Here is a 12,174-nt window from a genome sequence, read left to right as displayed (position 1 = left end):
GTGTCATTTTGACGTCACCAAAACCGTGGCCGCGCCCCGCGACTGGCGACGTCGGCACGGAGTAGGCCAATCGCGCGCCGATAACCGAACGAACGCGCCGAACAACCATCTCCGATCGCACCCCAGTTCACGCTGTGAAGGTCTTTGAACAGCGAATCTGTAACTGACATCGAGGTCGATTACTAATCGCGACGTATCGGCTGAAATTATTCACCTGGCGACATTCACATACAACTTACCCAATTATTAGCCTAAGACGTTTCGACGGCCTGCGACTTGGCTTGCGCTGCTACTTCGTGCACCTACGAAGATTGCATCAGAGAGAAGAGAAATTGGCCGCGCCTGGCATGCACGCTGATCTTCAGGAGTACTATAGTCGGATACAACTTTAGAAAAAAGGGGAGGCCCCGCCCAGATGACCGAAGCGGCGAAGTCACCGGCCGTCCGGCGCATGACGTCGGTCCAGAGTGCGCGCCCATTCGTGAATGCTCCTGTGCATTCGCCTGGGAGGAGTAAACGCCCCCTTTTTTCTAAAGTTGTATCCGACTATAGCTGTAGGTGGCCTTCCCATACCACTGTCACAACACAAATCAGTTGCTAGGCGGGTTCATATTTTACGTAAGAAAGAGTAGTTATGTCGCTTACTGATTCATATGCTACAGTCAAGCTGCTGTAGGTTGCGCAGCTGTTTGCACCGCAGCTTGCGCAACAGTAATCTTTACCGGGAAAAGTATGCGGGGAGCGCTACGTGCATCTCATTACATGTAGGCGCAGGTTCGAATCAATCAATCAATCAATCAATTATTTTTTTATTATTTCGCGAAGGGCTTTACAGTAAAACTTGAATTGGGATTCAGTCCAATTATGTGGTTCACATGCTTGTTTTGAGGTTCATTGAAATGTGTGCTGTTCTGTATGTTGTATGCGTGATTATAAAGAACTTACACAATGTTCGCTTCACTTTGCTGAGTGCTTGTAGCCTCTGCCCTACGGGTGCATGGGCCATTGCATTTGTAGGTGTGAGCCATTAATGATGATAGTTTGTCGACGTTACGCTGCGAATAAATCCCGCGGTTCCAGCCATAGATAGCTTCGCTGTAATAAATAAAGATTGCTTCTGCTTCCAGCTGACGCATGGTCTGTACCTTGCCAGCTAAGCTTATTGTGTCGAAGTGAATGTATGCACACGCTACCAGCCGATCACCGTTTCAGCTCATTGGTAAATTGGGGTTTGAATGAATATTTGATGTTTAATGACGCAAGGGCTAGGTGTGGGCAAAGAGCGCCAAAATTGGGGTTTCACTGACCCTTTCCAGTTAAAGACAAATTCCGGAAAAAAAATTGTCGACGTATGTTTTTCAGTCCTTTACCGCTTTAAATGGAAAATTTCGAAACGAATCGCGGCAATGTCAAGGTTGTTGTGCCATTCCCACAAGCCCGGATTCAGAATCTGCAAGATGCAGAATTTATCCTGCGAGCGCCCTAATTCTCCCTTGACAAGTCAAGATGCTGAGCCGTCAGGCAGCGGCGTTCTGCGGAGAAGCATCGGCGAGCAGCATGTTCAGACGTGCACACGAGTGCCAGACAGCCCGGCGCCGCACCTCCTTTTGCATGGAGGTCACCGCGTGCGCGAACTTTGAACCGGGTGGCCAGCGCGGTCGCTGGTTGGACCTCTCGGACGACCGTCGAGTGCTGACTTTGTATTGGGCCGTTTGAGTGACAATGGTTCCTCTGGGATTATAAAAGCCGCGACGCGCGGCCTGAAAAACCGGATGCGCCGACCCACCGGGAGCACAGTGCCGCTCTCGACTGGGGTGAGATGTGTCACGCGTTTTCGCCGGACGTCGCCGTGCGGGAACAGTCGCGTTTGCTGTGAGATCTCGGCCCCAGTGCCGACCCATTCATGTCGTGTATAATGACCTGCATATAGTGTATGAAGTCCCTTTTGTTATTCTCATCGACGCCTGGCTCGGAGTCTTCGCTACCGACGCTCTGTCACGAAACGGGTGACGAGCGCCACGGGACCACCTCAAAGTCGTAATCGTGGTGCAGCGGTGCAAAGTCGTAACAAGGTATAGTGACACTCGTGACTGGGTCTATATTATTACGATAGCAATTATATGGACACCCCAGACAAATTTCCGGCGTCGCCGTCACCGTGATGTCCCGTAGAAAGTCCAAGTGCGATAAGATGACGGCCGCGCGCCGTATATGCTGTGGGTGCGAGTAGAAGCGTGCGAGGGTGAGCCGAGAAGGAACCTGGCCTGATGTCGTTCGCTTGCTAGCAGGAAAGGGCGGATGGGGAAGGTCAGTGCGCTTCTCCTCTTCTGCCCCGGCTAAGAGCGGTCGAGCGCGCATTAACTTGCAACCAATCTGCGGCGGGGGCAAAGAATGGGTGACCCGAGATGGCTGATGGCCTCGTGTGCGCTGTGTTCTCGCGCTGAAGCGAGATGCAGCGGGAACGGCAATTCGCTTGGCGCTTCTGCCGCGCTTCATCACGTCAGGGTCCTGATGGCGAGTGTCCGCGGTCATCGAGCGAGATGTGTTCACGTTTGCCTGTGCGCACGTCACACCACGCTTGTCAGTTTAGTTTGCTAGCAGCAGTTTATGCGGCTGATAAAACTTATATCCTCGGTAATTTGTACAGGTGTCTAATCTAATAATTTGCTATCGCAATAAATGCTACGCATAACTCTTTCTAACATAGGAACAGGCATCCCCGGGATATGGTCGCTCTGTTTTCGAGGGCATACCGGAAAAAAAATGTTATTCTCGTGCTTGTTTTATGATACTTTGCATGAATTATAATGATGTGGTAGAACGAGTATTCAGGATTAAGAGCTGCGAAGACTCGACACTGTCGCGGAGGCGCAAAGCGTACTGCCATTATGAGCAAGTATACGCCTACACCATATTTGTAACCCTGATGAATATGGATATTATGGAATTCTATTTTTGTGTTCCTCGTATGTGGGCGCGCTGCAGGCTGGCTTTCGGCTTGATGTTCATCTCCATGTTCCTCTCCATCTGGATCAACAACGTGGCCATCACCGCCATGATGATGCCCGTCGTAAACTCACTTGCGCACGAGTTGCTTCAAGAGCGGCGCAGGAGCCTCTCGAGAGGAGACATTGACGTCGAAGGACTAGCCGGTAAGACCATGGTCTTGTTGCGGTAGCAATTGTAACGGTGCTGCAGGCGAATTTTCACCGTCATAGTCGCCGTGATGCGGTGTATAAAGTATGAGTGCTATAAAGTCCTATTGCTCCCCATGCGCCGTATGTTGTGGGTGCGAGGGAAAGCGGGTGAGGATGAGCCGAGAAGGATGGCGCGCCGTCTTCCCGTGCGCCTAGGTGAAGCGCGCTTAGGAGGGGCGCATCTTCCTCGAGCTCGGCCGTGGCTACGCGTGGATGTCCACGTGTCTGAGTGCACACGCGGCCAGCACCATGTATCATAAAGCTAATATGCGGCGAGTGCAAAGCTATGGGCGAGGCGGGATTGCTGGTCGCTTCGTGCGTGCTGTCCTCCTGCGGAGACCGCGCAATCGCAAGTTTCGGAATCTCGGTGAAGCGAGCGTCAGCATGAAGCTTTCTCTCCCCTTTGTTTGCGCTCTTCATTACACCAGCGTTGTGTGACACCGAGTGTTCGCGGTTATCGAGTGGGATCTCGTCGTGCTTGCCTGTACGTGCGTGTCAGAAGCCTTGGCAATTTAATTAATGAGCGAATGTTCACGGTAATTTTCACCACCAACTTCACGTATTCGTCTAATACTTCACTATATCGATCGCTATCAATGCTTCCCCTTTCGGACGAAAACTGCGATGTTTTCTTGCTCCAGCTATTCTGCGGATAATGCCAGTGGCCAGTGTTGCCCAATTTATCCGGAGATGAGGTGGCAATATAAAAACATACTATATCGTGTCACGCAATCTCTGAGAGCGAGAACTTGAAGCTCTTTACTTCAACAAATAGCTAGGTAACCTATAGAAATTAATAGATGTGTCGCTAAAATGACTGTAGGACGTAATATAAATAGCCCATCGGCTTTATATATATACGATTCCTTCTGGTTCAAAATAATTTGGTATTACGAAATGCCTATAGTGTTTCCAAGTAAAACTACTAGAGGGAACTCTTACGCTGCTGTCATTCCCTCATCATGTGCATGAAGACTAGTACTAACGTGAGCATTATGAGCGGGAACACGCGAACAAGTTGCAGATAGCCTCGAAACCGAGTTAAAGCGATATATAGATGGTGCTGTCGAAAACAGAGGGGGCGCTCTTCCGCAGACGGTTGGCACTCCCACCGCGCCTGCGTTTGTCGAAAACGGCAGTTTACGGCATTTCACTGGCCGCCAATAGTCGAAAAACGGTTACGTATGCAGTAACTTACAGCGAGTCATTTTTTTTTCAGTCATGCGTTTTTTTAGAGCTCTGATCTTAGACGCCCGTTACTGCGTTTAGCGTAAGGTATTTTAATATATACTCCTATAGGACCTGATATATATCTTTTGGTGCGAGTCGTGTCACGTGTTCCAGACAAATGGACAGATTTCCCAGGGAAGTAGCTCTCGAATGTTTACGCTTCAAAACAGCGCTACTATTGACCACGCTTCGATGCACAAAGTTACCAGTAACTGCAATATCAAATAGCATTATCAATTTGCGCTGGCGATGTGAAGTTCCGCACTTTGTATAAAGAGACGCATGCTGTGAGTGCCAATGGTAACTAGAACAGCGTCCTCCTTTCCGCTTTGTTTTTGACGGTGGCCGCCGCGTATCGTCCATAGCAGGGTTTAAGGTTATATGACACGCACTCCTGTGTTCCCGCTCATATTGTATGATCTTCGTACCTGTGGCTTTGAACGTAGTTTGAGATCAATGGCACAAATATTTCAATTTCTAACGTTTCATGCTGGCTTAGTTAAACGGTTACACTTTAACAGTGGTAATACCGTTTCATGGTCTGTGAGGTAATTTTAAGCCGTTACTGATTTCATCGTGGCCGCCACCTGCCTGAAATAGCGCACAAATGAAAACCAAGATGCGATTTCTCTTTTGTTCTCAAGTATGAGGCGAGCATTCTTATCAGGCCGCGATTTTGAAGCTTAGTATCCAGCAGAAGTTGGCACTGTCAGCTTTTTGAATGTTCGAAACCTGTCAAAAACTCCTCGGATGACGAGTTTCAAGTCTTGCATTATGATCTGAAGTGAAGGTGCGACAACGACGGTGGACGAAGAGGGAGCACACACACAGGGCGCCACTTCCAACAATGTTTAATCTGGAAAAAACACCACTATTTTATACAGGGAGTGCAATCACAGTTTCTCAGTGCGCATTCACGTTCAGGTAAAGCAGTTCTTTGCGTGACATTGATATGGATGCAACACTTACGCAGTTATCACCTGGAGCAATGATCCTATTGGCCTCAATTACTAATCGAACCCATTTGTCATGGCTGCTGGCAACCACAGCGCAGGCGTGGAAGTCTGGCTTACATTTGCAATTTCTACAATGAATTGCCAAGTGGCCCTCCCTCCCATTGTTGACTTTGTTAATGTGTTGCCTCAGCCTGTCATTCAGGCACTGCTCTGTTTGGCCCACGTACTTTCTACCACAATCTAAAAGAATCTCATATACGACTCCTGCCTGAAAATCTACGTACTTGTTATCGTGATTTGTGACACAGGCCGGTGCTTTGCGGAAAAGAGGGTTGGTCATTCTGCAGAGCTTAGAGAGCTTGCACGGGGCAGAAAACACGTTTACGTTAGCTCGCTTAGCAATCTTTTTTCAAGTTATGCGACATGCGGTGTATGTAGGGTATGACAGCTGCTTTTTCTTTTTCGCGAGGTGGCTCCTGGTCCAGTTGGCGCGTTCGTGACTTCTTCAGGATTGTTTCTGCTACGTAAACTAGAACAGGTTGTGGGTGGCCTGTCTCTTCCAGTCGGTCAGTCTGGTTAAGAAAACTAGCCGCAGCTCGATGTGGACAGGTTCCCTTTTCGTCCACCATTGTTGTCGCACCTTCACTTCAGGTCACGCTTAACCAACACTCCCAACTATTCAACCTAACTTTGCATTATGAGTAATCTTCATGTTCAATGCATGAAAACTTTAATTAGCCGAATTTTCATAGTTCTATTTTTAATTGAATACACGAGTGACTTCAAAATGTACGCTTCTGCGGTATAAGCAGTCCAGAAGAATTTGCCTAATTATAGCACCTTCTTTTTATATGAGAAATTTTGAAGGCATTTCTGAAAACCCTGTATAGTCAAATATCTTGTGGTGTACAAATTTTAGCCGCATGAGGAGGTAGTTCATGTTAAGCGCTACGAATTCTTTAGGGTTAACTTTTTAAAAGTCTAGTGTGACTGTGCAAGCATGCTCATTGCTAACAGAAAATTTGCTACCCGAAACGATGACCTAGATGCTAGAATGTATTTTGAATGTTGGTTGAACGTTTAGTTTGGGCTTTATTGACGATAATTAAGGACGTGTGTGAAATGTTTAATCCTAATTTGCCTGTTTCTGCCCACCACTTCCCTCTCCCTGCTGTTCCGGCCACCGTTGCCTGCGTAAAGAATTGAGAGAACGCGTTGCCAAAGCTGCTGCTGCTGCTGCTGCTGCTGTCAGCAACGGGAGCACCAAGCTCCTGTCACACCAGGATGGGTGCGTCAGCATCAATTATTATAATAATAATTGTTTAAATGTAAGCAGTAAGTGTATTGTTAACGTAATAACACGGCCTCTGTGAATTAACTCTGTAGCATTCAGTGAGGCCAAGAGGTGACGGAAAATAGGTGAGCACTGCCGGACGTCCCGTCATGGCTTGTGCTTTCGCATCCCGAGCCTGCGTAGAGTAGTCGTATTCCGAACCTTAGACATTATAACTGAATACATCTGCTTTCTGGTATTACTTTCCATTTTAGGTTTATACCTAAAACCCCATTTTAGGTTTATACCTAAAATGCACAGCAAAATGTACACTTCAATGGACGTCGAAATGGACACCTAAATGAACAATTAAGTAATGTAAAATTTAAAAAAAAATAGACAAGCTTGATTGGACGCGCTGTTGCTAAAAAGCACCATTGTGTTCGATCGAGCAATTATTAAGAGCGACGCTGCTAATTAATGTATAGTATGCAAATATTTATTCCACGAACCACTTCCCTCTCGGCGTTGTTCATTGAATAAGTGTTTACCTATTAGGAAATACCAATCCATAATGTATAGGCTTCGTCCCGGGCTCATCTTGTGAGGTTTTTAACGCAACTCATTATTAACCATTGCATATTACTTATACAAACTTCAATGCATGCTGGGTGTTCTTTCTTCGTTTTAGTTAACTTTTAATGCTTATGGAAATCGCTTTCGGTTGTATTGTTGTTTTGTTGCTGCCATATTGCTGCTTGGTCCCTTTTTAGAATATATTTGTTGTGTGACGAATCATTAGACCAATGAATGAACTCACGAGGCGGCGTTCTTTTGCTCTTCGATAGGGACAAAGAGGAGCCCGATGTGGTTGTACCCATGAAGGTGCGCAACCGGCATGCTTTCCTGGACAAGACGACCGAGCACCGAATACGCGCACTCCTCTACCTCAGCGTTTTGTACGGCGCCAACACGGGCACCATAGCGACAATCACGAGTGGCGCTTCGAACATTGTCTTCAAATTTGTTATCGAGGAGTGAGTGGAGATAGCCAATTCACAGAGTTAGATGTAGCTACGCCGGATAATGAAGTACTAAAGGGTATACTGTACTGCCGGCTTTGCGAGTAATGAAGCAGTTGGGTAGCAGGTAAAAACGGAAAGAAAATGCTTGGCCTGTGGGAACAGTATTTAAGTGGTTTTAATATATCCCGAGTCTGGGCGCACAAGAAGACAGGTTACGCACCGCTTTATTATTTATTCTTTTTTTTCTTCAGCTTGTACGGAGACCGGGCGCCTGTGGACTATGCGCTGTGGATGTTTTTTGCCCTGCCAACCGCACTCATCGGAACTGGCCTCATTTTTCTCGCCGTGGTACCCGCATTCTTTCGATGCAAGAGGCAAGCTTTCCTTTTTTTTGTATTAACTACACATCGATATGTCTTATCCCCGTAGAACAAACACGAAACGAAAGCGATAGACAACGTTCTACGGAAGAGTAATTTGGGGAATTGGGTTTGTGTTGGGCCATGTGAATATGTGTCGTCTACTTTTGAAGGTTAATACATTGGTTAATAGGCTGATTACTTTTGTTTAGAACTCATTCAGGCAAATCGTGGTTATTATGTAATACTGCACAATTACGCGCTCTTTCCACCATATTCAGTCTCCTAAATACTGTATCGTTTACGTAATTTCTGACCATTCGCTGATCTTGATGCTGACGCATATACCACGTGCTTTAACCTCAGCAAGACCATACACCATTCCATATCACGGGACATTAGAGCAGCTTGTTCAGCTTTAATTCTGGCCATGGACAGTATATACTTGAAAAAGAACTATATTTAGAGTGGTATTAAAGTTAGAAATAATTTGTGATTGTTTTCATTGGTTATTACATGTGATTTCATGTTCTAAAGTACCACTGAAGTCACGAGACGACGTAGTGGAGGGCTCTGGGTTAATTTTGATACCGCCTATGGGGTTCTTGAAGGTGCATCTAAGTATATGAGCGTTCTAATGCGCAAGCATTCTGGGGCTACTTCCCTCGGAAATGCAATATGAGCGTCTGGAAATGATGCTTACGCACTGTCTGACAAGTCCCACTAGGGAGTTCCTGCAGTAATGTTTGCATTACGCCACCATTCATATGCCGAAGCCACTGTTGGGAATCGAACACTTGACCTCATGCTCAGCAAGAGGACGTCACAGCTACCGTGCCACCGAGGTGGGTTAACTGGTTTGCCGAGCTATGCATAATTGGGGAAACTTTGTTCCAGCCTATATAAAACGCTACTATGAGCTTTGCATTAAGTTTCTCATGTTAAAATCAAACCTTGATGTCGAACTCACCGTACGAAGAAGGATAGAATGATACGTTGGGCTTTGTTTGGTTAAATATAAAATTTTAGCTATTTACCATTTCAAACAGATGGTAGATTGGTGCGCAGACCACGATAAAGGATTTCTTGCTTGCGAGTAAAACAGCAAAATGCGCTGGCCATATGCTTGAAGAGAGATTCATGAGTTAAGTTCGCTAGTATCAGTTGATTATGCTTACAACATGTCAAAAAGGTCAATCTGAATGTCATTGAATGCTTGGAAGGCGAGGAAAAAAATCAAGCACAAGAGACCATTGGAGACGGCTTCTTGGGAAATTACCGCACTAGCTCCCATGGCGTCCTGAATTTTGAGAGCCATAAATCGGGACAAGTCTATAAACAAAAATTTCATGGCTATATACGAGGGCGAATCAAAAATTCATTGCCTCTGTTTCTTTAGCCAAAGTAAGGTACATACAGGTAATTACCAATATAACGTACTATTTACGTACCACACTATTTTTCGACATAGTCCCCACACCGGTTCAGGCATTTATCCCATCGCATCACGAAATTTGAGATGCCCCTGTGGTAGAATTCGTCCGGCCTGATTGCGGAACCGAACACTCATTGTCATGCAAGCCTTCGCGGCCTTTTGTGAACTCACAACACCACCACCTCACACTTCAGCGAGGCACCTTTCCCCATACGTGGGCTATATTTCCCTGCGAATTTCGATGGGCGTTCGTCCCTTGCTCCACAGAAAACAAATCACACTTCGTTGCTCGTACGCCGTCGAAGTTTGAAGCATAACCACCATCTTCAGCAATAAAGCCCCTCAATTTTCCAAAAGTAGCGCCATTCTTAGATCTTTCCGCCACCCCGCTCACCCAGGCGCTTCCTCCTCCACTCCTCCTGTCGCCCCAGCCTCTCCACTCCCCCATTGGCCAATCCGTGTCACGTGAAAGCAGGCGCCGCGCTTTTATATATCTTTTCTTTCCAGCGCGCTGCGACCCCCATTCTTGGGCCTGCGCGACGAAAGTACGGCAGGCAGTTTGAAGGAGCGCGGTAGTTTTATACAATGTGTTAGGGCCGAGTGCTTAATTGCCATGCCGTGCTGCTGCGCCTACGGTTGCCACAACAGACCCAGTGACGGCAAAAAGCTTTTTGCTTTACCATCCGCCGGGCGCAACGCAAAACTAAGAAAAGTGTGGATTCACAAGATCGGGCGGGCTGACTTCGAGCAAGTGGCAAAGAACGCGCGGCTTTGTGAAGTAAGTGCCACGGCTCCTCCAACCTCTTCTTTTGACGCCGTGTCAAAACGGGCCCGTGTCCAGTGCATTGGGGGCGCGTTAAAGAACCCCAGCTGGAAAAAAAATTAATCCGGAGCCTGAGATCGTGGTGTTGGGATGTAAAACCCAAGAATCAACTTTTTTTCTGTCTTGTGTGGCTTGACTGTTCCAGTTAACGCAACACTGCTTCCTTGTGAAAACTTACAACGAAAAAGAATACAGACGCACGTAGTATACAGAGATAAAATTAGCACTTCAACAAAAGTGTTGCTGGTGGCAATGAGGGGAGGGGGATAATTATTTTCTGAACCTCTTTCCAGTTGTCCCATCAAGTTCCTTCTTTTTTTTCTACCAAATTCTAGCCATTTGCACTGTAATAAATAAATAACGATTTCATATGCTGGTACGTTGTTCAAATTATCTATACCGCCTATGTGTGAAAACGTTGCTCATGGCCACCACAACCTGTGCATGAGCTACGTACATCTGTAAAAGGCGCGGAACAGAAACGGCCCTGCTGCCAGGCATTGCTGACCGCAGACAGTCGGAATCTCTCACGCGCCGGCCGAACAAAAGTATCCTGCAGGTACCTAAATTAACCTACGAAACCACGTGCACATACTTTCACGCTGTCAAAACCTGAAACTCTGGTAATTACTCGTCTGAGCACACCGCGTGCTTGTGTCGTGTTTCAGGAACACGAACTTTCAACGTGCGCGCGCTTTACGCTTTAAATACGCCTTGAATAATGGTGCTTTTCTCTATTTCTTCCGCAAATCCTACACGACATTCTTAAGGCCAGTTACCGACTGACAAAGCAAGTTCTAGATTGAAAAAACTGCTCCGCAGGACTCGAACGAATTTTTCCGCGGATTTCCTCCCGTAGCGTGTTAGCCGTCGTCTGCTACGGCAGGCCCACCAACGGCGGCGCCACCGTCGAGGCCGCGCCGAGCGGAGGAGGAGGGAAGGGAATGGCGCTACTTTGGGAGATTGAGGGGTTTTATTCAGCAATTGACACCAGCGCCGTGCCGCGGAGCTACCGGCAGATAAGGCCGGGCCGGTCCGAGAAAGGTGCACTGCTGGGAATGGACACGTTGACATCGCATTTACAGCCGCAATTTGGCAAAAAAAAAGGTGAAAATTTTTTTTTATTCGCCCTCGTAATTTATCACCGCACCAAGGACACAACCAGGCATGTTTTTGAAAACTAGTTTCGCAAAACAGGCCCAACCCCAATACACGCGGAAAGGCGCTCCACAAAAATTGCCATTGACAACTCTGGCGATAATGTCTACGGGAGCAGGAGTATGACGGCTGAGTGAGCTTGAGAGTGAGGGACAGTACATGGATTGGCGTGGACTCGGTCTTTCAGGCTTCAGTCGGCTTTGTGACTTGGCCATTTCCAACAAAATATTCATTTATAAATGCAACAATTTGCAATGAATACGTATGTGTACGGACACTCATTACCATCTTGCGTTTAAAAAACCATAAGTCCTTGGAACTTTAAAAAGATGAAGCGTAGAATAATAACTTCGAAAGAACGTTTGAAGCCACAAGCACAGAGATTAGACAAATTCATGTACTAGCTTGTCACGAGGGTTATCATTCATTAGGTTACCAACTTATCACTCGTCTGTGGCGTGTCCGCCACAGCGGACACGGTCGCTGTCGCTGCTTTTCAGCTGAGGTTACAATTTAAAGGGACACTAAAGTGAAAAATGATTTCTTCTGCGTCAGTAAATTACCGTTCTGCAACACCAAAAGCAGCACTGTTACAACGACAAGACGTTTGGTAAGCCAGAAAAAGCGCAAGAACGAAATACGGGTGCCGACGCCTACTTAAGTTCTCGCACCTGGTGGCTGTGACGTCTTGGATTTTGATGGCACCTTCTAGAGCCTA

At 46.8% G+C, this 12,174-nt stretch overlaps 1 protein-coding gene across 1 annotated transcript in view; it reads left to right on the top strand.

Annotated features, from left to right (window-relative positions):
- Positions 1–12,174, top strand: part of LOC135897596 (Na(+)/dicarboxylate cotransporter 3-like) — a 51,602-nt gene that overhangs the window by 16,566 nt on the left and 22,862 nt on the right. Inside the window, exons 5-8 of the mRNA XM_070528758.1 lie at positions 2,986–3,152; positions 6,584–6,671; positions 7,505–7,693; positions 7,933–8,055. Coding sequence (XP_070384859.1) covers positions 2,986–3,152; positions 6,584–6,671; positions 7,505–7,693; positions 7,933–8,055 — 567 coding nt within the window. The remainder of the gene's footprint in view (positions 1–2,985; positions 3,153–6,583; positions 6,672–7,504; positions 7,694–7,932; positions 8,056–12,174) is intronic.

The sequence above is a fragment of the Dermacentor albipictus genome, unplaced genomic scaffold (genome assembly GCF_038994185.2).
Source record: "Dermacentor albipictus isolate Rhodes 1998 colony unplaced genomic scaffold, USDA_Dalb.pri_finalv2 scaffold_14, whole genome shotgun sequence".
NCBI lineage: Eukaryota > Metazoa > Arthropoda > Arachnida > Ixodida > Ixodidae > Dermacentor > Dermacentor albipictus.
This window is presented reverse-complemented; position numbering and strand designations above follow the sequence as displayed.